Raw genomic sequence first — 27,542 nt, 5'->3', positions numbered from 1 at the left:
TTGCGCTTACCAACAGATGTTGCCTTACATTTTTTATTTATATAGATATAAGATATGGAAATGCGTTATTTCGCCTGAAAATCCATTTCCACTTACGAACCAAGATCAATTTCGATAGCGCAAACATCGAATGGACTAACAACGCTTATTATGATGTAATTTTCGAATATTCCCACAATTTTCCGAATTTTGCGACCTTCCTCCAGAGATAAATAAAGAAGCCTAAGATCGGACCATCCCTTCTTCGAGTTTTCCGCTTACCGGTAGATTTTGCCTTACATTTCTATTTATAAAGATCCACTTGTTTACCACTTCGAATATTATTCTAGAATGCATCGAAATTTTTGTAATAGATTATGTTCTTCGTTACAAATAAATTTTATGAACGTCCTTTTACGCTTGAAATGATGCCTAGGACTACCAAAATATGTGAACGGAAAAATTGTCAAACGATCATTGTATTTCTCATTTCTCTCTGAAATTATTGCACATCTCATGTTTACGTAGTTCTCGAACCACGAAAGTTCATTCACCTCTAGTATCTGGAATGACGATTTTCCCAGGCTTCTCAGCTTAAAAGTACGTTTTAGGGAAACATATTTCGGTCTGCACAACGACAAACGAGTACAAAAGTACTGAACACCAAAAAATACCCCCGATTTGCATGTATTTGCAAAGCGGATTCCCCCAGGCACATTATTTTTGAAGTCCGTGTTAGGGAAACACAGCTCGGTGAGAACAAAAATACCCCCGACTTGCATGTATATTTGCAAGGCGGATTTCCACAGGTACATCGATTTTGAAGTCTGCGTTGGGGAAACCGTAAATCGGGTCAATCAAAACAGTTGGCAGTTAAGGCGTTTAGATGACGCTTGACATTTTAAAGTTATTCAATTGTTCAGCTCATGAAAAATATAATTTTATTAATTGTGATAGACGCGTATAAATATTCCCCATCAATTGATGCAAACATCTTTTCGATCTGTTAAGAAATGTTCGAGTTATAAGCATTCGAAATACGGGTGGGGTTAGCACACAAATCGGCAGAACAAATGTATGGGAAAATAGGAAGTTCTTCCAGGTTTCATGAATTTAAACCGTTTAGAGATTAGCGAACTGTAATGTATAGCATATCAAACAAATCTTAGAGAATTTCCGATTCGATTAGTATGCAAATTATGACAATTTGTTCACAGTGAATATAGTTATTAACGTTCACTTTATTTCATAAAAACGTGACGTTTTCTGATTTGGCATCCTTCCTGAAAGACGTAGCTCTAAGTCAAAAATATTACAAAGGTTGTCGTCTGATAATATCGCGCTCAATGCACGACTTAATCATGTAAGATTGGCATTGGGTATTCTGGTAATGTCGCAATAAAAAAAACCTGTTGTTGATTGAAAGGTTGAAAGGGTGCACTCACGCATACAAATTCACAATATCTTATCAAAAAAGTATCAATTTATTTAGTCAGTTACACTTCTGGATGTATGGGAAAAAAGTGACCCTCGAATTCTCAAAGCGAACTTGATTAAAAATGTTGATTCCCACGAAAAACTACCCTATGCAAAATATAAAATAAAATCGGACTTCATTTACTAGTGTCGCACAGCGGCACCAAGTGCCGAAAAGACATTGACTTTTCGGCACTTGGTCGTTTTTGTCTGAAAAGTCGATCTCGACGTTTCATGCAATTCTAAGACATTTGGCATCAAAAAACTTTTTCTTGAAAACCCCGATTTCCTTTACTTCCCCCTTGGGTGATTTTTCGATTTTCAGAAAACTAAAATTTTGAGATCTGCGACAATGGTAAATCAAGTCCGTATGAGCCAATATTTTGCAGAGGGTATATTATCGTGCAAATCAACATTTCGCACCAAGTTCCGAATGAGAAATCGAGATAATTATTTTTATTGGCACTAATGTAATGTTTCGTAATGTAATGTTTCGAAACATTTATCGGACACATACATCCAAATACCAACTTTTTTCGGATTTTGTCCTATAATTAAGATAACTATTGCTGATTCTTGTTTCAAGGTATATTGCGGTTGTGTAAAAACTAACAGTGAAAAATATTTACAACAGATTGTCTGCCACGTCTGACAGCGCGGTGATGGGACAGCCTAGAAGATTCTCTATTTGTGCTCGCCAGCATAGGAATGGGCATGTTTCAGTTCAGTTCGTTTACACGGTACACTTGGCGGTATCTTAGAGCACATAGCTAGCGGGCAGTCCGTTGAATGCGGTGTATGCGGTGTATGCGCTATAGGCGGGCAATCCAGCGGCAGTGTAGGCAAATGGCGATGATACTAGGGGAGCAGCAGCGGGAGCGGCCACAAGTCTTGCCGCCGGGGCCACCAATGGGGAGGCGGCCACAATTGGAGCAGCCACTGCGTGATTGACTGTGTGAGCATTGTAGGAAGTGGCGTACGGTGCCACAACACCGGCTGCGGCCAACGGTGCGGCGACGGGAATAACTCCGGCAGAAACCGAGCTCAGGGCGCAGATGGCCAGACAGATCTGTGAAGCGGATAAAAGCATGAAATCGAATCGATTTTACAATTGCTTACGAACTTACCACAATTTTGGCAGACATGATGCTTAAGAGTTGTTTGGGGGAACGTAATTCCAATGGAGTGAGCTAAGGCTGAGAAGCTACTGATACTTTCAACGACGAAATATATTCGTATTTATACCATCAAAACAATTAATAGAGGGCGCATCGGTTTTGGTGACAAATAATTGATAGAGCACACAGCAAGAGAACGTAGCACCGAGGCTAACCGTTTCACTTTTCGTCTGTCTCATTACGACATAAACTGAACATATTGGATTGGAAAAGCTTACATCTTCTGCATACTAAATAGGACTCGCACTGGCTAACCGTACGCAAGGTGGTAGGGTCGGGGATGTTCGGTAATTCAATGTTATATTCCACCGGCATCAAATCAGTTCAACTGTCTATCGAAAAGTTTGAACACTGGCATTAAAGTGTGGACGATTTGTTACAAGGAATTCCACATAGAAATAATTGACAGATAGTTAAGAAATATTATTGTAGGTTACAACAAATAGAAGTGATATTTTGATCAACCCCAGATTCCAAACTGTGCACGCATATAGGTATTGCTGAACCTTTGAATAAAATACTGCCTGAGTACTTAATAAACTCATACCCATCGGACGGATTTCGGTTGCAGTCCGGTCGTGTAATCGTGTCTTGGCTGTATGCTAATTTTTGGTTTCGAGGCGCTCGTGAGACCGATTATACAATCCCAGCACCCCAATCAGAAGACCTTTATTGTCCTTGACAAGGTCGTTGCGTTGGGGTTGTTTACAGTATGCCTTAAGCGGAATAGTCAAAGATATGAATCACTGCCACCCGCGTTCGGAATGTGAGTTTGATTCTTGACAAGAGATTGTTGCGCAGACAGAATTTTTAAATTTTGTCGTTATTTTTTCTAGGCAAGAATGGGGGGTGGTCTGAGCTTCAAAAAGCATATAAATACCAATAATTCTAGAGAAATTTAATCACAGTTCGTCTACAAGCAATCAGTAGTACTAGCAATCTACAAAAATGTTCGCCAAAATCGTAAGTGCTGAAACGAGAGTACACATATTTATTCCAATACTTCTTAACCAATTTTATTGTGTCATCGCAATACAGATCTTCTTCTGCGCTCTGGCCATCGCCTGTGCTTGCGCCAAACCCTACGTTCCTCTGGCTTATTCTTCCCCGTATGTGGCCAGTCCAGGTTTCGCCGTTGCGTCACCTTACACCGCTGCCTATACAGCTCCTGTAGCCGCTGCCTACACCGCTGCTGCCCCTTACACCGCATACTCTTCCGCCTACACCGGACTGCCCTACGCTGCGTACAGCTCGTATGTTCTGTAAGTTTGTGGATCCTCCCCTGGAGCTGGAAACCGGATGATATGATTGTTTTTGGATGTACCCTTTGGAATTTTTAGATTTAAATAAAGGCACTGTTTAACTAAAATAAATTTGAATCATTTTAGAATTTGTAATAAAGAGATTCGGTCAGCTTGCGGTGATCAAAATTCATTTCGAAGAAATAACATGAGCTGTCAGAAAGGTTTCGTACTTTACCACTCTATCAAAATCCGAAAAACTTTGGTGCGAAATATGTTCGGCGCAATAACGTTGTTTGTACACTTTACACGGTGGTTTATACCTGTGGTATAACTGCAAGGTGAACGTAGGACAACCGTTAGCTAAACAATCAACAAGTAACAAGCATAAAGCTCTCAATAATTTCATATTTTGCCCCTTTCCAACCCCCGACAGTTGGAATTGTCGATCGATATCGGCATTCATGAGTATTCCATAATAGAACTGCTTAAACCAAAAAAATGCGGCTCCGTTCATTCCGGCGGAAAAGAAAATAAATGGGATTGGGAGAGAAGAGGATAGTGCTTGGCGAGCCAGCGAGATCATTCTCATGTCACTTTGCAATCACAACTAAACGGACTTCTTCTTCTTCTTTTCCTTCTTCTTCTTATTTCTCTTCTTTCGTTTGCAATGCATTCGTCATTAATCCTGAAAAGGGCTCTTATGAGCTTATTTTTTACCTGCCTTGACAAAGACATTCCATTGTCGATCGATGCTCCTCAGCAAATCGTGTCCGTTTCAGCAAACATCAAACGCCATTCCTGAGATGGCTTTCCGAGCGGGCAAAAGCTTTTATACAGATTTGTGATTTCATTAGCTTCTTTTCAAAGCAAATTTTAAGCTATTGAGCTATTTTCGGGTCATTAATTAATAAGCATACAACTCTGAGAATAAAATGAATAGAATGATTACAATCCAATTCGTTTAGCTGGAAAAGAATTATTAACGCTCAAAGAGAGATGGATTTTTTTCCGAAAAAATCCAGCACAAATAATACCCCTCCCAATCAATTAGAATGATATGAGCTCTGATGATTGAAAATCTTGCTTTCGTCGAACAATATGGTTTCTTTGATATGGCGGAATATTCTCTACATCATATCCAACATTTAATTTTCTCCGCTATCCGCTATTCGGGTCAATAATTAATCAGCATATAACGCACAGACATTTTATCTTTCGAATGAAGTGGCTATCATAATTTAATTCAGCCAGCAAAGAAGTATAATCGCTCAAAATCTTGTCTGAACTAACCTAAAGGGTGTGTCACATCAAATTGCATCACGGAAAAAACGCTGTAGAAATTTAATTTTTAGGAATTATATCTTCAGCTTTCGCTTATAATCAGATAAGAGTGTATAGATCACGTTGGCCATGCTTCACTGTCAATTTTTCGTAAATTTGGAAAAATGTCGTCGAACGAAAAAGAGCGTCGTGAATTAATCCTGTGCACTCATTTCGAGATTCCGGAGTTGTCACATCGGGACATCGATAAGATGCTGGGAATCGTCCAATCCACGGTCAGCAGAGTACTAAAACGATACTTCGAGAACCTAACCATCGACCGGAAGGTGAAGAACGGCAAAAATGGATGCTCCGTCAGTGAAAAAGATCACAAGCGCGTAGTTAAGCAGTTTAGACGTGATCCGAGAAGTTCGGTCCGGGATGTCGCCAATAAGTTGAATTTGTCAAGTTCATTCGTCCAGCGGACCAAGCAGCGGGAGGGCCTGCGTACATACAAGGTTCAGAAGGCTCCTAACCGCGACGAAAGGCAAAACATGGTGGGGAAGACGCGAGCCCGGAAGCTGTACACCGAAATGGTGACGAAGCCGCATTGCCAGGTAATGGACGACGAAACCTACGTCAAAGCGGACTTTCGTCAGCTGCCGGGCCTGTTGTTCTTCTCCGCAGAGGACAAATTCAGCGTTCCGGAGGAGATTCGCAAGCAGAAACTATCCAAGTTTGCCAAAAAGTACATGGTGTGGCAAGCGATCTGCTCTTGCGGAAAGCGGAGCGCCCCCTTCGTGATGACCGGCACGGTAAACGGGCAGGTTTACCTTATGGAGTACCTACAGAAGCGCTTACTACCACTATTGAAGCAGCACGAGGGCCCGACTATCTTCTGGCCGGATCTCGCTTCGTGCCACTATTCAAAGGACGTGTTGGAGTGGTACGAAGCCAACGGGGTCACCTTCGTGCCAAAGGAAATGAACCCACCCAACGCGCCGGAGCTTCGCCCAATAGAGAAATATTGGGCGATTATGAAGCAGGCCCTCCGGAAGAACCCAAAAGTTGTCAAATCGGAGACGGACTTCAAGAGAAAATGGATTTCTGTTCAAAAAAAAACTACAACCTGACGTTGTACAGAACCTTATGGACGGGGTAAAGAGGAAGGTGTGAGCATACGGGCTTGGGCTCGAAGTATGAATAAAAAAGTAAATGCCAAAAGTTGTTTAATAGTTTTTATTTTACTGTCTAAAATTTTCAAAAGGATCGGTCTACTGGGCGAATTTCTACAGCGTTTTTTCCGTGATGCAATTTGATGTGACACACCCTTTATGTCCTAGTCCTACGTCAATATAAATAGAAAACCTTGATCAATCAATCAATCAATTATGATCAACTTATACAACATATTGAACTGAGCGCTGTCACTGTTATGCTTCAAGTGATCAGTTTGCTTACCAAATAGTAACTTTATCTATATTACCTTCGAAACGTATTCTAAAAATACTAAAAAATACTTTTGTTTGAAGTAGGACAAATGTCTATTATAATACAAATTGGCAAATGCAACACTTTGTCCTATAATGGGGGCAAAAGTTCGCACCATACAGGGTAGAAGATCGCTCTTATTGAATTAAACTCTTGAGATAACTTATAACAAAAATCAATGATTTATCATTAGTAGCGGATAAAAGCATCGTTAATAGTGTGTGAAGGCAAGAGGAGGTGGGATATTGATGACTTGCTCCTTGTTGAATCGTATGATTCTGGCTAGGCTAATTTAGTGTTGGTTTCTAAAAGACACACGATTCATCCTTAGCTAGATGTCCAATCACTTCCTGTCAGTTATGTAACCTGGTTGGATCCGTGCTAGATTTTGTTGGCTTCCGCAGAAACAAACACCAGGTACCATCAAGAATCGCTTTATCCAATGGTCTGCAATGGTTGGCCTGTTCCTCAGACAGCTCACTCTCAATTACCGGTCCGAACCGCCCAAAGTATTCGCTGTCACACCATTGCATCTTCCATAGAAGAAAGATTTAAATCATAGAATGATTTACTTACATGGACCTCTTCTTCGGAGCCGCTTCAGAAATACCGAGGTCTGCCACAATCCAACGCTTTAAATTTTCCTCCCGAAGCATCTTTCGGGCCATTTCGAGCATTTCTGGACAGAACTTCTTTCAGATGTATTTTCTCTTGTAAGTACTTGGGCCTGAATCTCGAGTTGGCGATCTAACGCAGAACGTAAACGATCAGTGAGACATCTGGATTTTGTTTTCGAACTAAGACAATGATGATATTGTAACCTGAAACTCAAAAACAAATCACGTATATTTAACTTACGGGCTTTCCAAGGTAGTTCTCACATGCAGAAACCATGCATTTTTCCACTTTTTTTTTATTGTGCTCTCGAATTTCCTTCTTTGATTCAACCATTGTCAATATTTATACAGTTTTCACTACTGAAAGAGGTAAGAAAATAACATGTTATATATAGAATTGCGCAGAATTAAATTTCTTCCTAACTCATCGCAGTCAAATAATCTTTTATGATCAAAACATTGTAATTTATGGAAAGAACTAAAAACCTCCGTAAACTCACATTGCAAAATTTAAAACCATCATCACTTTCACCGCAGCGCCTCCTAGGTGTAGATTTGTACGTTAGATCGCCAATTGACGAATTTACGCAAAGCTGAATCAGCTCATGCGACATCTACATTAGAGCTCAGAACCACAAAAGTGAGGGTGTTTGTTCATTTTACGCACTGAAAAGCTAGATTCGGGGCCTGATTCTCGAATACACTACGAATACACTTCACGGTGGAAACGTTATGAAACGCATTCGCGATTACAACAGTACGATGTCGACATCTGGATGCGAGATTAGTTTCCCACTAAATTTATCATTATAAAATCAAATTATCTTCAGATTAAATTTTTGTATGAGTTTATAATATCACACGAAGAAAACAAAGTTTTCCACTCACATTGAATACCAGTTTGATACGAAGAGGTTAATTTTCATTAATTATTTTTTTATTTGAAAAGTGCTCATTCTGCCTGAAAACTCATCATTATCTTCGACACTTTACTAACTCGTAAAACGTAGTTCAATGGCGTGCCGTTTATTTCGTTTCTACCGTGAAGTGTATTCGAGAATCAGGCCCTCGGTGGTGATTATTAATTTTTTTTTCAATTTAGATTCATGTCAGCCATTGAATGTCGTCAGTATATGGTATGAAAGTTGGAGTTTTGTATATTTACGATGGTTTCAACACGCGATTTGACCAAAGTCATAGATAATCTTCGAAAATTTTAAGTTTGACAATGCATACCGGTTATTGATACTATGGATAATTGCGATGAAATCGATATCATATCAAATTGGCTGATATCATTGATTATGTAGGGGCCGATACGAGCAGGATTTGCAGTATTTTTAGCGCAAAACACTCTATTCATCGTTTATTTAGTTTATTTAGAAAAAAAATTAAAGTTACAATACTTATAACAAGCCATTCCTCGTAATGTACAAAGCAAATTGTAAAATAAGGATTATGTAACCTTTTCAGCGTGGATAGAATACATGAAACCGGGAAATTTGAAGATAAATTCTGATTTCTCTAGAAAATTTGAAAGAATTTCATACCAAAAAAAAACAAAACATCCTCATTTTACTCGCTGCGCCATCTGGTTGTAAATCCAACGTAAATTCGTCAATACACTTCACGGTGGAAACGAAATAAACGGCACGCCACTGAACTACGTTTTACGAGTTAGTGATGTGTCGAAGATAATAATGAGTTTTCAGGCAGAATGAGCACTTTTCAAATAAAAATCATTAGTGAAAATTTACTTCTTCGTATCAAACTGGTGTTCAATGTGAATGGAAAACTTTGTTCTCGTCATGTGGTATAATAATCTCATACAAAAATTTTATCTAAAGATAATTTGATATTATAATGATAAGTTTTAGTGGGAAACTAATTTCATATCCAGATGTCGACACTGTACCGTTGTCATCACGGATACATTTCATTTCGGGCCTGATTCTCGAATACACTTCACGGTGAAAACGAAATAAACGGCACGTCATTGAACTACGTTTTACGAGTTAGTGAAGTGTCGAAGATAATAATGAATTTTCAGGCAGAATGAGCACTTTTCAAATGGAAAATCATTAATGAAAATAACTTTTTCGTATCAAACTAGTATTCAATGTGAGTGGAAAACTTTATTTTCTTCATGTGATATAATAATCTCATACAAAAATTTCATCTGAAGATAATTTGATATTATAATGATAAGTTTAGTGGGAAACTAATCTAGTATCCAGATGTTGACACCGTACCGTTGTCATCGGGGATACTTTTCACTCCATTTCCACCGTGAAGTGTATTCGAGAATCAGGCCCATTATAAAAAATCCACATTGAATCGCACTTTTCGAGATAAAGAGGGTATCCAAATCAGCCCCACTTCCCCAACTTTTTTCACCACTGATTTATGGTCTATGGGATTCAAATAATGATAAAATTTTCCTTTTTTGTTCCCTGTACAATATTTTCCATAGATTTGGTTTGGTGACACTTTTTACTTCCTTACCCAGCCGGACCCTTTTGACGTAGAACTACGTCTTTCATTAAGGGTGCCAAATCAGAAAACAGGTCACGTTTTTATGAAATAAAGTTAACGTTAATAACTATTTTTGCCGTGAACGGATTTTGGCGATTTACATACTAAACGAATCGGAAATTCCGTAAGATTTGTTCAATATGCTATACATTAAAATACCCTAGTTTGTAAATGGTTAAAATCCATAAAAACTTTAAGCGTTTCCATTTTCCCATACATTTGTTCTGTCCATTTGTGTGCTTTCCCGAACAGAGCTGTCAATAACGAGCAACTTATCGACGACCAACGAAGGGGAAATCGTAGGATTTAAAGTCTCCGTGAACAAAGGAAAAGTAGAAGAATGAAGAGGAATACTAGCCTAGAGTATAAAAACAGTGGATCTCGCTGAGGCAAACTTTCATTCGGCATCGGACTGTTGAGCAATCCAGTTCACTTTGCTGCGCTGCGCTTTCGATCTAAGATTGGACCCCACCAGTGGTAATCCAACTTGGATATCATCGTTTGGTTTTTCAGTTTTTCGCGTTATTCGTATCGTGTGTTTTTCTTTACGCGTTATAAATTCGCGTAGTGTGTGATGAGCAAGAAGAAGAGGAAGGCAGGCTCGAGCCCTGCAAAAAACGAGCGCATTGCCAGGGGCAATAAAATTTCGAAGCAAGCGTCATCTAATGATGCACGCGATGTTGGTGCAGTTAAAAGCGCTCGCACTGAACCGAGCCTTCGCGAGTGTGACACCGCATCGCACAACAGCGAAGTAGGCGATTTCGGCGCGTCGGTCGATAATATAAACGCCGTTACCCAGGCAGCAACCAAAATCAAGCTCAAGCTGGTGGTGAAGGCGGTCGCTCTTGCCAAACTCATCAGCGTATTCGCATTGATGGGTGTTACAGCAGAGTACAAGCTGTTTGGCATAATTCAGTCTTTTTCCAAGCAGTTAACATTGTTTGTTTTCCGTCATCACAAGGGCTTCGTTGGTGCCTTTGGAAATGAATGCCTTGGTGGAAATGAAATAAATTTCGACATACGATCAGCTAGTGTTTTGTTTTGCGAGGGCAAGAATGAAGGATCAATCAATTATCGTCAACTGATTCTACAATGAAAAAACCATTTCAAAGATTATTCTACTAAGCAGTTGTTTCTAAAATTTCACAGCATTATAGAATAATCTCCGGAGGTATAAACAAGAGACTTATACAAAATAACAGCGTAGTTCTACGTCAACAATGCGGTGGTATCTTGGACACAACCTCCTATAATTTTTTTTCATGGTAGGGGAGGACGGGGTACGACGGTCACCCTAAGCATGGAGTGCAATAAAACACAATGTATACAAAACTGAAGAATTTCTTCCGTTGTACTTTAGATCAATCGTGACAAGAGTGGGAGGTGTTATTTTCCCTTAATTACCTATAACGGGCTTAATTCGCAACCCTTAACATAATTATCAAAATCAAATCAAATATATCATGAATGCGCCTCGAGTTATGCAATCAACAAATAAGGTGGTGTGACGTGCACTCAAATGATATCTTTCATGGCAAATCACATCTCTCACGATAGTGGCCGTCTTAACCCCGTTATGAGTCGAGTAAAAATGCCTCAATAATTCAACGAAATCCTTAAAAAACATACCGTTTTCTATATAAGCACACATAACAGACTTGTGTGTTAACTATTATAACATTGGTTTCACGAGACATATTCACCACTAAAACACTAAATTTCTATCGAGCAAAATTATAAATTGATGCTCGTCGCCATCTGAAAAGTTTATTGGTGTTGTTTTATCATAATGTTTCCCCCGTACACACGCCAGAATGGGGATACATAATTGAGGGTAATGCAATACACTAAAATAATACATTATAATTGTCCAATAGTTGATTGTTTCAATAATCTATAGAGTTGTCATCTTACCCCGTGTGGCCGTCTTCCCCCGCCTTCCCCTATCATCTTTTTTAGGTTTTTTCTTCGCCATCCGAAATTAGTCCATTATTTTCAGTACATAAGTCAATCGCAAAATTGAGTGTACAAACGCTACTTGACGATACTTTTCATTTATTTGGTACTAGCTGACCCGGCAAACTTCGTCCCGCCCAAAATTTGTTTTTTGTTATCAATACCTTCAAACATTCACGTTTCCTTACTATGAGCAAGGGTCCAATCGCAGAACTGTTCATTGATTGATCTTCTACTCGACCCCGTTGAATTTACCTTTCACTATAAAATTCCTAGTACTTCTACCAAAACTCATCATTATAATATCAGATTATTTTCAGACACAATTCTCGTTCAAGATTTTTCAACCACTTGCAAACAACATGTTTCTCCGTTACATGGAATAAATGTTTGATACAGAAAATATGATAGAATAAAGACAGATTCCTACTGTTTATTCACCATAGAAACGTTTCATGTTCTCTAAAATCTTCACATCAAAAATTTGGCTCCATTTGCTTGATTAGTTTTCGAGTTATGCAGAAATTTGTTTTTCATTTGTATGACAACCCACCCTAAGAGAGGGGGGAGGAGTGTCGAACCACCATAGAAACATTTATTGCATCCTAAAACCTTCATATGCCTAATTTGGTTTCATATACTTGATTAATTCTCGAGAAATACAGAAATTAGTGTTTCATTTGTATGTCGGTCAGGGCTTATCGTGTTAAATAAGCCGGAAGAACTAGTGTATGCTGGACAGGAAGAGGCTGGGTTGTTTGATGAAGTATCGCAAATGAACCAAATGTTGGCCGGAACCTCAATCATGGTTGATGAAAAGATGTATGTCGACATGTTCTTTTACCATTCCGTGGCTTTGGTAGTCAGCTATTTCTCCATTTTGGCCATTCGCTTAAAAGTTTTCTATGACCGCAGCTGGGGTATTTTAGGAAGGTTGGCGGTCTACGCGACAATGTTTATCTCCAGCCGATCCATTATCCATTCTCCAGTGATCTTTTGGCATAATGGACTGATCCTCGTTTCGGCATAAAGACCACATCACCTTCGCAAGTTTCGGCAAGCACTTCGTACTCGTTCCCCGTTCACCATATGACTCGAAAGAAGAGCGGCTTGGACATTCTCTTCTCGTCTGTCAGAGAAGGACCTTCTTCGAGAACTTGATGTGGATGATATATTCGACGTCATCGCTTACCTGGGGAACGTAAAGTACCAGGTTCCCGGCCATTCGTTAAATTCCAGTATCAAGCACGTCTCGTCTTCCATTATGAGCACGAAAAGAAGTTTTTCACCAGCACCTGAAGCTACTCCTTCTGGGTGATTGCATGCTGCTCAGATACTGCCGGTCTCGTCTGACGCTTCCGCATAAAAATGTCCATTTTTGCCAGATTCTCCTTCACCGTTTGCCCGGTTGTTTCGATCTCCCGGCTTAAGGAGCGACAGGGAGAGGATGTTGTAAATACTAGATCGGCTATGTCTGGTGGACACAAAGTTTCTCAGGATGTCAAACTCCTTTGCTGTGGGGTGAAGCTGATAGTATGAAGACATCATGAAGTTGCTTGACAGTGCTGCTGCTGCTTATCAACAGCAGCATTTTCGTTGTAGGCTTAGTAAACGTAATATTTAAGGAAAATTTGTTCAATTAAATTATTTTTTGTAGTTTTTTTTTCATCGCCATCCGAAAATGATCAATTTTTTTAATACATACGATAACACTAAATTGGATGAAAAATGGATTGAAATTTTCGAGCATTCCATTCGGTAATTTGAAGAAAATTGTTGAATTTGAATCGTGCTTGCCAGGCTTTAATGCTCTAACTGAGCGAGTGATTTTCAGGCGTAAACAAAATCTAAACCACCGAAAAATCACAACTGAATTATGATACTTAGAAAGAAATAATACAGATCAGGTTTAATTGCAAGGACACATATTAAGTGTTTCACGAATAAACGAGACTCGCTAAACTATGGTTTATTTTCACATAACGTATATACATAACGTTTTGTTTTTTTGTGTCCCGCGTTAGACCTTTGACCATCTGGTCACTTTATATATGGTACATTGGCGGCTTCTGGATCTGGAACCATGACGATTATCGATTCGGCGATAGACAAAATGGCTTAATTGATCTTCCTGAAACGTAACCTGCAGTCTCCCGTTCTGAAATTGGGGCTCCCTCGTAATTACTACTTTCAACAGAATAATGACCCGAAGTAAACTGAACTCATCGTGCGGGAATACCTGCTCTATATTGTCCCAATCAACTCAAAACAGCTCCGCGATCATCGGACTTCAACACTTTGGAGTATATAAGTTATCAACACAGTCAACCAATCTTCAGTATCGACCAACGCCAACATTACTTATCAGCAGGAGACAGAGCAAACATCACGCATCAATGTTCTAGCGCTTAAGTAAACACTTAAGCATAAATAACGCCATGTGGTAAATGTGACCGACGAACAATTATGCAGCCACAGATAAGGACTCGAGTCGACACCATAAAACGGTTAAACATTCTTTCTGAGAAGAAGGAAGAAGGGAAACATAGAGATAGGCAGATAGGGTAGATTATAAGCTAGCTTTGTACATGAAATAGAAAATAAAGATCAGTCTTGTCGTAACCTTAACAGGAGCAACATAGCTCACTAGTTTTAGTTTTCATTATCCGAAATTCTTTCACTATTTAACTGGCGCAGTCGGTAGGATAGTGTTTTAAGTGTTCGCGAAACGTTAGTTTAATTTCAGCAATTGCGCCTGCGCGAACGAATATCGTGTAGTGGTGATTAATCTGACGAAACCGGACGCAACACTAGTTCCAGCTCTAAAAATCGTAAGTAACAAAATTTTTCTTTTTTCTAACTCATAAATCGGATCGGCGCTTTACTGAAACAAATAAAAGCCCGTCCCCGAAAACAAAAATTAAAGCAAGTACTAATTCAGAGTGGCGAGGCCCTACCCGAGGTAACCGGACCACTGTATATCACAAGAAACACACAAAGCTAACATAAAACAAAAATAAATTAAATTATCGAATTACAATTAAAATTCTAACCCTGAAAAAAGGTGATAGTGATTAGATAGTGATTTAATAGTGAAAAATGAACCCTGAATTGGCAGGTTTCACAATTCCTGTAAATACTCAGGATAGTGACTGCATTGCTCAAACGAACGAAATGTTCTGCAATGCAGAAAAAGTGCTGAAGGCGATGCAAACGCCTCAAGCCATAAATAATTTGCCATCCTTCGACGGGAATCCCGTCAAATTACATTCATTTATAAGGTCAGTAGAAAATCTACTACCTTTCTTAAATATTATGAAAGACACACCTTTCGAAGAGATCTGGCTGCAATCTATTCGTGCAAAGATCACAGGAGACGCAGACCAAGCTCTAGAAATATATGGCACTCCGCTTAAATGGAGCGAAATTAAGGCAAACTTGATTGCCTATTACAGTGACAAGCGCGATGCTGTCACACTCACAAGGGAGCTATTCCAACTCCAACAAACGGGCACCCTAGAAGAATTCTATGGGTCAGTCCAACAAATTTTATCGCTCTTAATTAACAACACGAGCATCTCAACAGCAGACACGAGCTTGCGAGAAGACCGTATAAAAACACATCAGGAAAATGCGTTGCAAGTTTTTCTAGCAGGGCTTAAAGAACCAATAGGGGGCAATGTTAGAGCCCGACAACTGTCAAAATTGAAAGAAGCATTTGACGCCTGCGTGGAAGAAAGAAATTTCCAAAACAGACATGGATTAAACAAAACTGAACATTATCGACCCGCTAAAATATTTCCACTGGCACCGCAACTTCCCCCGAAAACAAGATACACAAATAATCAAATTAGGAATCCACAATTTTTCACTACACGTTCCCACCAATCACGATCAATTCCACGTTTCCCACAACAACAATACCACCAACAACATTTTCAACAAATTTCCCCAAAATATTTCCACCACAATAGCAATAACATCCCTCCGCAAAATGTTTTTGCCCCTAGACCGATACAAGTGTCAAAACCCATTCCCATGGAAGTTGATCCTTCCATAAGATCAAGGCACGTTAATTACATGAATAGGCCAAAACAACCGTTCAATTATTCACACAGATCAATAAATTGCCATGAGGGAACAGAACTGTACGACCCTCATTATGTAAATGATTCATTTAATTTTCACCAATACTATGAATCGGCACCTAGCACGTCTAGAGAACCACAGTTATCAATTACACCTAACACATCTAGAGAACCACTAGCACTATTGAAAAATGACAATGAAGAAAATGACGAACTAAATTTTCACCTAGTAGAGGAATCGAAAACAAAGGATTAAACAATTTTCTTCCATATATAAAACTCTCTACGAATAAAGGATCCTTGAAGTTTCTGATAGATACAGGGGCTAATAAAAACTACATTAGCCCAAAACACGTCAACTTAGACAAATGTCACTTCACACAAACAGTGAATATTAAGAACATTTATGGCTCACATTCCGTGGATAGATTTGTCAACTTTAACCCGTTTCCAAGCGTAAAAAATGCAAGCAACCAAATATTCTACATTTTCGATTTCCATAATTATTTTGATGGTCTAATAGGATATGAAACATTACGCTCATTGAAAGCTGACATTTTAACGGCGGAGAATGAACTCAAATTTCCTTCAAATATAATAAAAATGTACCGAAAATATCCTGAGTCTGTAACAATACACATGAATTCGAATGAAACAAAAATTGTACATCTCCCAACCAATGAATCCAGCGGCGAATTCTATCTAGAGCATGATGTTTTAATCTCACCAGACATAATGATACCTTCTGGAATATACAAATGCTCAGAAAATCGCGTCTTCGTAACAGTAACTAACCTATCAGATAAACCAGTAAAAATTAACACAGCGCAACCTCTAATAGTAGAAGTGAATAACTTTTCACTAACCACGCCCGAAGAAACGTTGGATGTTCCAAAATCAAACATTTTCAACCAAATCAGACTAGACCATTTAAACCAAGAAGAGAAAATTAAAATAATTAAATTAGTCGCGGATTACACAAACATATTTTATACGGAAGGACAGAAGTTAACCTTCACTAGTGCTATCAAACATAGGATCACAACAACAGACGATGTTCCTATTCACACAAAATCATACCGTTACCCTTTTTGCCATAAAGAAGAAGTTCAACGGCAGGTTTCGAAAATGCTCGAACAAGGAATAATTCGACCTTCGATCAGCCCATGGACTTCTCCCGTTTGGATAGTCCCAAAAAAATTGGATGCATCCGGACAGAAGAAATGGCGGATTGTAATAGATTATCGAAAATTGAATGATAAAACGATTGATGATCGTTACCCCATCCCTAACATCACTGATATTCTAGATAAATTAGGTCGCTGTATGTACTTTACTACTTTGGACCTCGCATCTGGATTCCATCAGATCGAACTAGACAAAAATGATATCGAAAAAACCGCGTTTAGTGTCGAAAACGGGCATTACGAGTTCTTAAGGATGCCTTTCGGTTTAAAAAACGCCCCATCTACGTTCCAGCGTGTAATGGATAATATTTTAAGGGAGCATATTGGTTCCAGATGTTTAGTATATATGGATGACATAATCGTGTTCTCTACAAGCCTACAAGAGCATCTGGATAATCTGAGGAAAATTTTTGAAACACTACAAAAATACAATATGAAAATCCAACTTGATAAAAGTGAATTTCTTCATAAAGAAGTTGCATTCCTTGGCCACATCGTAACACGTGATGGAGTTAAGCCTAATCCAGAAAAACTCGGAGTTATCAGAGAGTGGCCACTACCAAAGAACGAAAAAGAGTTGCGTGGTTTTCTCGGAATATTAGGATATTATCGCAAGTTTATTCGGGACTTCGCAAAAATATCAAAACCGCTTACTCAGTCGTTGAGAAAAGGAGAAAAAATTGATCACAATAAAGATTTCGTAGATGCTTTTGAGCGATGTAAAAACATCCTCACATCAAGCGATATCCTGCAATACCCTGACTTTGAAAAACCTTTTGTTTTGACAACAGATGCCTCTAACTATGCCGTAGGCGCTGTTTTGTCTCAAGGACAAATTGGTAGCGACAAACCAATCGCGTTTGCCTCCAGAACACTTAATAAAACGGAAGAAAACTACTCCGCCATTGAGAAAGAATTGTTGGCTATTGTGTGGGCTTGTAAATATTTCAGACCGTACCTCTACGGACGAAAATTCACACTCTATACAGACCATAAACCTCTGACATATAGTCTGAACTTAAAAGACTCCAACAGCAGGCTTATACATTGGCGCCTCTATTTAGAAGAATTTGACTTTGAGATAAAATATAGACCTGGAAAACAGAATATAGTAGCGGATAGTCTCTCCAGGATGCGTCAGGAAATAAACCATAATGACGCTGAAGTTAGTACCTGTGAAACTTCAGTGAAGTTAGTAAGCGATGAAACCTCTTCTTCAGACGATGCTACAATGCACTCCGCCGACACCGACGATTCAGCATTTATCCCATGCACCGAATCGCCGTTAAATAGTTTTAGTAACCAAATAATTCTGAAATTGGGAACGGAAGAAGAGGAAACACTCGAAGAAATATTTCCGCGTGTGTACAGACGAACCATAATGAAATCAAATTTCAACGTCCCTTATCTCACCAAACTCTTCAAAGAGTTCATAGATCCTAAACGATCAAACTGTATATTATGCCCAGAAAATCTGATCCAAACAATCCAAATTTTTTATAAAAATTACTTTAGTAGAGGGAAACCATTTAAAATATTTATTACTCAAAAATGTTTAACTGATTTGAAGACCGCTGAAGAACAAAACCTAATAATAGAACAAACACACGAAAGTGGACATCGAGGTATATGGGAAAACAACAGGCAGATTTCCAATCGATATTACTTTCCGAAAATGAAACGTAAGATACAACAGTTCATTAGGCTTTGTCGCACATGCAACAAAAACAAATACGAGAGACATCCGTATAAAATTAAACTGGGATCTACGCCAAATCCTGCAAAGCCTCTAGAAATAGTACACTTAGATTTATTTATCCATAAACCTAATATATTTCTATCCTTTTTAGATAAATTTTCGCGATACGCATCGATAATCCCAATTAAATCCAGAAACATCCACGACGTGAGAAAGGGGTTAACAAAATACTTTTCACTGTATGGTACTCCAAAATTGATAATCTCAGACAATGAACCTGCACTCAGGTCCATCGAAATCAGAGCCCTCTTGGAAAATTTAAATATCGAGATTCATTTCACTCCACCCAACCATAGCATAAGTAACGGTACGGTAGAAAGATTTCACTCAACTCTAGGGGAAATTTTTCGTTGTACGAAACCAAGTTACATCGACCTAAGTGATAAAGAAATATATCGAATCGCATGCACTACCTATAACAATACAGTACACTCAACAACTAAATTCAAACCTCGCGAAATATTCTATGGACTCAGAGAAGGAGAAGAAAGGCATCTCGATATGAACAAAATTCTAGAGAACAGAAACAAGCTCTATGAAGACGTTATGCTTCAGTCAAATAAAACAAAAGAATACAATTTGGAATACCATAATAAGAAAAGAGAAGACCCACCAACGTTACAGGAAGAAAGCATCGTATACAACAAAATACAAGGCATCCGAAACAAAGCAAAAGAAAAATATCTTCCAGTCAGAGTTATCCGGGATAAAAACAAAACCTTCCTAGATCACTCCGGCCGAGAGATTCACAAAGAAAACATCCGACGAAACTAATAATCAAATGAAATTATTTTCCTAATCATTTCAGTATGGCGTGGATACCATTCCTGTATTCGGCCTTTGCCATCGCATTCCTGTCAATGTATCTACCAAAATCGATTGCATTTCCGCAACAAACATCCATACAACTCTACGACCTCAGCAACAATCCCGGCCTCGTGACATTGAGCCTGAACGAAGGAAGAATAAAGACAGGATCACACAAAATATTCCATGTAATCGAATTAAAAAGTTTCGAGCCAACCTTTCACAAACTAGAGAAAATTATTGAAGGCCTTACCATATTTAATCTAAAAGAAACTACAGACCTTGTTAATCTAAAATATAACTCAATCAAGAACACATATAACAACCTTATCCCAAAACAAAGAAACAAAAGAGGTTTAATCAACATCCTAGGAAGCACCATAAAATTAATAACAGGCAATCTAGACAACAATGATCTAATCGAAATCAACAATCAGTTGGAAACATTATTCAAAAACGAAGAAACAATTGTTACACAAAACAACGAACAAATAAAAATCAATAAACAAATTGAAACCAAAATGAATAGAATAATCAAAAAGGTTAACGAGCAACAAGATATTTTAGTGAAAAACCTAATAAAATCAAGAGACGCTTATGTAAACAATAAAGGCTATGCAGAACAGGCTACAATCATTAAAGAAGTCATGAACCTGAACATGGCACTAGATTTATTACGAGAACAAATACAAAATATTTTTGAAAGCATTCAACTAGCAAAAGCAAAGGTTATCCATTTGAACGTACTGACACCAGAGGAACTAAATGAAGCGACCACAATTTTAAGAAACAGCAACATTACAATCAACACATTCGACCAAACCTACGAGTACCTTGATCTAGCAGTAATACACAAAGATACGAAAATAATATTTGTGATTTCAGTCCCAAATCTCAAACCATCCACATTTACACATATCATCATGGAACCGATACCCAAGGAAGGAAAAATCCTGAAACTGCCAACGAACAGAGCACTCTTCAATGAATTAGAAACATACCTCATTAAAAACGATTGCCAGGAAATTGGAGAGGAAACCCTATGTAACAAAAACCAACTAGAAGACGTTTCCCAAGACAACTGTTACTCCAAAATTCTCAGAGGAGTCTCGGGCAGCTGCGATTATACAGAAGACAGGTACACCCAAGAAACGAAGAAAATAAGCAGTAACCATCTGCTAATCAGAGGAAACGCCACACTAATGCAAACAAACTGTGGGCTACCTTCCAGATACATTTCTGGAACAATGATCATCTACTTTCGCAACTGTACAGTCACAATTAACGGCACGCAGTTTAGTAATGTAGAATATTATCATGAAGATCCACCACTACTCATCCCACTCTACGGAATCCAAATATTCTCAAATAACACCGAAGCAACTCTGACATTGAAAAAACTAGACGAAATTCATCTACAAACCAGAGAACATCTGGTGTTATTAAACAGAAGACACCTCTCACTCACCCTCGGGACAGGAGTTCCAGCAATAATTATTTCATCATTTCTTGCAATCTATCTGTTGAGGAATCGTTTGAAAACTCTCTTCAGATCCACAACCAAGGAGAGTGCAGAGCCCAGTGTACCGAGACGGTCCACTCTTGAAGAGGGAGCAGTTATCAACACAGTCAACCAATCTTCAGTATCGACCAACGCCAACATTACTTATCAGCAGGAGACAGAGCAAACATCACGCATCAATGTTCTAGCGCTTAAGTAAACACTTAAGCATAAATAACGCCATGTGGTAAATGTGACCGACGAACAATTATGCAGCCACAGATAAGGACTCGAGTCGACACCATAAAACGGTTAAACATTCTTTCTGAGAAGAAGGAAGAAGGGAAACATAGAGATAGGCAGATAGGGTAGATTATAAGCTAGCTTTGTACATGAAATAGAAAATAAAGATCAGTCTTGTCGTAACCTTAACAGGAGCAACATAGCTCACTAGTTTTAGTTTTCATTATCCGAAATTCTTTCACTATTTAACTTATATAGTGGGAAATAAATAACCATCTGAAGAATAAAAATCCAGGGGACAAAGCGGAACTCAAAACGACGATTACGGAAATCTGGGAGACACTTTCGTCGACAGTGTTCAGAAATCTCGACACGGCGCTTGCAGAAAGTGCTGGACGCCAAAGGGGGACCATACCAGATACTAGGGAATTGATTTCTGTTATCCGTTAACATTTCTGAACAGATTTCAATTTTCTTTTTAAGAAAAATTTGAACTGTACACTTAATTTTGCAACGTCTGAATCGAAGATTTTTTGTTTGTTTTTAAGCATGAAGTAGAAATGTGACCATTTTATATTTTTTTTCTTATTACTACATGAGAGTTAAAAGGATCAACTTTACGATGAATATGAGTCGCTTTCAATTATTTACTTTTTAACCCCGGATAACTCAAAAATAACGAACCAACACGGGCTGTATAGTTAATTTAGCGATTGACTGTATTCCGGCGATTGAAATCTCACGGAGTGAAGCGGAATTTCATCTATAACACCATCTGTCGGTACAAGGAGATGGGCTCGGCCAAGGATCGTGCGAGTCATCACCTTGATGGAGGAGCGGGTCCGTCGAGAAATGAACCGCTCGATCTTGAAGACCGCAACTGACCTGAATGTGTCGATCGGGATGCCCAAACCATCATGACGAAGGACCTGGGATACAAGCAGTACAAGAAACGCAAGGTATAACGAAGGCTACAATGAAGAAGAGACTGGAGAGAGCCAAACTGATACTTTCGCGGCACGCAGTACACGAGTTCCTGTTCTCTGATGAGAAACTCTTTGTCTTTCAACAGCCGTACAATGTTCAAAATGTTCGGCTGTGGGCGCACACGTTGTCCAGCATCCCCCCGTTCCACATAAACATTCCACCGCGGTGATGGTTGGGGGACTGTTTCCAGGCGTGGGAAGCTCCCACTGGTGTTTATCGAGAAAAACGTGAATATCAATAGCGCGTTCTACAAGACCGAGGTTCTGGAAAAGGTTGTGGTCCCGGCACTTCGCGAACTCTACGGGAAGGATCATTAGGGGAACTGGGGGGAATGTGGTCATCCTAAGGAACATGCCCATTTCCTGTGTCCACAGACCACTAAAATTCCCGTTCTCCAAAGAATATTGTAGCTCAACTTATTGTAGTTCAAGCTAGTAAGCGTTTTTATTTTATAAAATTGAAAATAGTACATTTTTCATTATTAGAAAAGAAGTTGAAAAAACGAACATTTTTTTAGTGAGGAGGTAAAGTGGTCACTCTCACATATCACGCTGGAAGAGATAGATTTATGCGTGTTTTTTTTTGTTTTGTGTGTTTGTTTAAATTATTATTGAAATAGAAGGTACACGTATGAAATGAGCTAGGCCTATTCAGCTAGAATCGTAATTGAAATTTTCTCATGCGTACAAAAACGTAGCAGGAAACACATAACGTTTTTCAAAATGAGCCTTGGTTTTGGTTGGGGTGGAATATTTTTCATGGGTCAAAACCACGAAAGGGACCCCTTTAAGAGCAGAAGGTGATAAGATATATCAGCTTCTGAAAACAGTACATTGTCATTAGTAATTCTCCACTGACCACTTTGCCCCCCAAACAACGAAACACGAAATATGCGAAATAATCGCTAAAATTGAACAAAATATCTATTCACCTCTCCTAGAATATGTGAACAGTCGTCCAAACTGCTGATTTGTCGCAAATATCAGGTCAAATAAACAAAATTTCACTAGAAATTCCTTAAATTCGGAACGTGCAAAACTACGGCCGACTGGCTACCGAGAGAGCGTTTCTTGTTTTTATTTATATCTTGACATACGGCAGCTCCACTGTAGTACAGGGTGACTCAAAAGTCATGAAATTCTTCAAACACAAGATGACTATCAATACGGTGTCAATAGTCAAGAGTTATACTACCAAACAAGCAGGTGACCACATTACCCCACGTGACCACATTGCCCTCACTCAGGGTTACCACATTTAATTCTGTAAAATTTTCTAAAAAAACGTGTATATCTGTATTTCGAGCAAAAAATTCTGTATAAAAAATCTGTATCGAAAAAATGAAAATAAATGAGCTCCAACCGATTTCCGGACTTTGTTTTGTTGGTATTGTATAGCGAAAATATTCGCTCGACACACGCTGATAAATGTTATCAAAAAGTGTCAAAATGTTATCAATGGATACAAAAATTTCACATCACGCCTTTTGTTATCCAACAGCTGGGACCATGTCATATCTGAGTCACTCAATTTTTGCTCCATAAGATTCGTCTTGAGTAGCTCGCATTCGTTATTAGCCTTGTGTATTACCTGCTTCGAAGAATTAAGGAAAATGATGCATCAAATCAAACAATAACATTCTTGTCTCATTATAAATTTCGCAAAATTGAGAACTTTCTTTTTATTTAGTCATTAGATCGTTAAACCCAGTGGTTTTCAACCATTTTTGCTCAATTCCCCCCTTTACGAAAATTATTCCCAATGCGTCTCCCCTATCAGTATTTTGTAAGAAAGTATAAGCATATCAGTAAAGTAATGAAAGAATACAAACAGTTTTCAAGTTATATTCGCAACACATTTGATGTTGAACTTATAATGTTATCTGATTACGAAAAAGGTAAATAAAGCATGACAAGTCAGTATGGCACCTGCGCCTGAACGATTTCCCCCAAAATCGTAATTCTTGAGAACGTTGTCGAATAGCACACCTCATGTCTTCGATACCCACTCTGTTAGGGTGTTTTGTTCCCATCAGCAGCATTGTAGGAAATCCAGATTCCCATAAATTCTACGCAAAAGACAACAGCACTCGTAACGCTTATTCCGCATATCAGGATAAAACTCGATCATTTGTAGATCGATGAGTTTGTTCTGAAATTGATCCGAAACTTTCGTCACTGCGAGACGGAAAGCATATCAAACCATGTCCAAATTTGTTCTTTGATACAAGGAAATCATTTACATCAAGTTTCACTTGTTGTAAATGATGTACAATTTCCTTCTATATGGTCTTCCGTAATGCTTCGTCGTCTGTTCCATCATCATTTACTGTCGAAAGTCTTTCAAACATTGCGAAGTTGTTCAATTGAACATTACATATCAGATTTGGAAATGTTTGCCAAGAATCGCAAATTTTAGCGTATCCAATAAAGTTTTTGTGCTAATTTCTGCTAATCATTGTAGGATTGGCAGATTGATTATCGTCATACCTAACATGGAACGAAAAGAATTATTTTAGCTTTTCAAACCGCTTAAGATTTCGCTTAACAATTGCCCCCAACGAAAACCATCTCGTTGCGTTGCGTTCAATATTTTTATAAGTCTAGATACCTTGTAATGCATGTAATAAATTTAATATTTAAAATTGAATTTTTAAAAATCTGTAATTCTGTATATACAAATTCTGTATCTTAAATTTGACGAAAAATCTGTAAAATACAGAATATTCTGTAAATGTGGCCACCGGTTCCCGGAATAAATCGGTCAGTAAATGAAAGCAACAGTAATAACCGTAGAGAAAAAAGCATTATGTCACACAATCCTACTAGAAATAGACTGACGTGAAAAATCGTAGTCATCGAATAAAGCACACGTTCAAAAAACAGCATGGGTATTACTGCTGCACGGAAAAAAGATAATGTTTTTAATTACCCTCACATTCGCAGCAATACTCAAGTAGGCATCGAAAATTGTTAAACACGTTTTGTTCTTTCGGTCACGGTTTTGTTTATAATCAGAAGTTCGAAGAATCTAACTTTTAATTTTTTTTTATTTATACGCAATGGAGCTTTCGACTAGTCATAAAGACAACCGAGTTCTCATCTATAGCGGTTTTGAATATCTGTATGCTAAAAGATTAAATGGAATAGATACATGGAAGTGCCGTGAAATTCGACAATCGAGGTGCCATTCCCGTATGAAGACAAGAAACAACGACATTATACAAGAGCCAAGTAGTCACAGTCATGATGCCTGCCCTCAAAAAGCTGAAGCAAACATCGCTAAAAGACGAATGGTAGAAGCCATGGCTGAAATAAATGCCACCGCCCGCAATGTTATTGGAGAGACATTGTCAAAACTAAGCACGGATGTAATTGCTTATCTGCCAAAGCAATCTTCCCTTGCTAGAACTCTTCGAAACCACCGAGTAATGAAGCACTTGCCAAATCCACCCACGGCAGATTTTGCAATTCCTGAGAAATACAGAGATCTTGTATTACACGACTCGGTATTAGACGGTTCAAATCGAATTTTAATATTAGGAGATCGAGATTTAATGGGCAAATTAAGTCAAGACACACTATTCGGCACGGAACATTTGACAAAGCACCAAATATGTTTTACCAACTCTATACAGTCCATGCCAAAGTAGGAAATTCGTATCCACCATGTGTGTATATACTGCTGACGAAGAAAAATGAACAAACGTACTTTTTTTTATCCAAAATATATATTTTTATCAAGGCTCATATGGCGTTAGCCTGACGGGGCCGGAGTTCAATATTTTGACAGTTTTTCTTATTGTCTATGTTAGTAATATGTAACCGATTACTCGCGGTCGGCTCGAGGTTAGTATTACAAGTGTTCTCGTAATTGGGATGTTGCTGTCTCCAATGCTCTGTACGTGTGCCCGACACGGAATACTTCCTATTGGGATGCAGCTGACCATTAATCAGCAACGCCCCCCTAGTATGTACCCCATATCTAGCGTGGTCTCGACTCGAGGAATCCAGGATAGAATGGTCTCTAGCCGGCTCAATCATCAGCTCGTGTAGAGTTGTCATGAGTGGTACAACCTTTGGCTCTTGTTGAATCATCAGTGGACTGCACAACCTTTGGCCCGTGTATCTGTAAAGAGTGTGTGTATGTATTGCCGCGACTAAGTAAAAGTTTATAGATCGGATAGGAGGGATATGAAACAGGGACACAACGAAGGAAACATCATTAAACGTTGACATCGGCGTTTCTGAGGAACACGTATAGATGAAGCAGAAGATCAGGATCCCGGCTACCTAAGATATCCCGGACGGGGATATCCGATTGTCTGTCTTGTGCTCTCAGTGCTCTAGAGAGCTGAGAGCGAGCAGCATGGAACCGGATACACGACCAGACAACATGCTCGATTTTGCGGTAGCCATCGCCACAATCACAAAGATTGTTTGCTGCGAGCCCAATGCGATAGAGATGCGCGTTTAGGTTGTAGTGATTGGACATGAGCCGAGATATCACGCGAATGAAATCACGACCTACATTCAATCCCTTAAACCAAGCTTTCGTCGAAACCTTAGGGATAATCGTGTGTAACCAACGACCGAACTCATCTTCACTCCACATGCGCTGCCAACTAACGAGTGTGTCCTGACGAGGAATGTGAAAAAATTCATTATAGGCAATTTGTCTTTCAAAAAGTGTGCCTTCTGAAGCGCCCACCTTAGCTAGCGAGTCCGCTTTTTCATTCCCCGGAATCGAGCAATGAGAGGGAACCCATGCTAAGGTAATCTTGAATAATTTTTCGACCAAAACACTCAATAGATGTCTTATTCTTGTTGGGAAATAAGATGAGCGTTTATCAACTTTCATTGAGCGGATTGCCTCTATTGAGCTGAGACTGTCTGAAAAAATAAAATAGTGGTCGATGGGCAATGTTTCAATGATCCCTAATGCGTAATATATCGCACCCAGTTCAGCGACATACACGGAACAAGGATCTTTGAGTTTGAAAGAGGCACTGGAATTTTCATTGAAGATGCCAAAGCCAGTGGACCCGTTTATGTATGAACCGTCAGTAAAGAACATTTTATCAGATCCAACTTTCCCATATTCTGCCGAAAATATCGGCGGAATAGAATCGGAGCGTAGGTGATCTGGGATTCCATGGGTTTTTTGTCGCATGGACAGATAAAAAATGACAGAGGAATTGCAGAAGTATGGGAGGCAAACTTGGTTGGAGATGC

The 27,542-nt window shown here is 38.9% G+C and overlaps 2 protein-coding genes across 2 annotated transcripts; one reads left to right on the top strand and one right to left on the bottom strand.

Annotated features, from left to right (window-relative positions):
- Positions 1-2,028: 2,028 nt before the first annotated feature.
- LOC129771200 (cuticle protein 19.8-like) lies at positions 2,029-2,671 on the bottom strand. The gene is made up of 2 exons (XM_055774612.1): positions 2,583-2,671; positions 2,029-2,524 (listed from the first exon to the last, which is right to left on the bottom strand). The coding sequence occupies exons 1-2, from the start codon at positions 2,598-2,600 to the stop codon at positions 2,213-2,215; spliced, it is 330 nt and encodes a 109-aa protein (XP_055630587.1). The 5' UTR covers positions 2,601-2,671; the 3' UTR covers positions 2,029-2,212.
- An 828-nt stretch (positions 2,672-3,499) lies between these two features.
- On the top strand, positions 3,500-4,034 carry LOC129770885 (uncharacterized). The gene is made up of 2 exons (XM_055774055.1): positions 3,500-3,596; positions 3,672-4,034. The coding sequence occupies exons 1-2, from the start codon at positions 3,582-3,584 to the stop codon at positions 3,897-3,899; spliced, it is 243 nt and encodes an 80-aa protein (XP_055630030.1). The 5' UTR covers positions 3,500-3,581; the 3' UTR covers positions 3,900-4,034.
- Positions 4,035-27,542: the final 23,508 nt, after the last annotated feature.

Source organism: Toxorhynchites rutilus, chromosome 2, assembly GCF_029784135.1.
Source record: "Toxorhynchites rutilus septentrionalis strain SRP chromosome 2, ASM2978413v1, whole genome shotgun sequence".
NCBI classification, from domain to species: domain Eukaryota; kingdom Metazoa; phylum Arthropoda; class Insecta; order Diptera; family Culicidae; genus Toxorhynchites; species Toxorhynchites rutilus.
The sequence above is the reverse complement of the archived record's forward strand: the minus strand, read 5'-3'. Positions and strand labels throughout refer to the sequence as shown.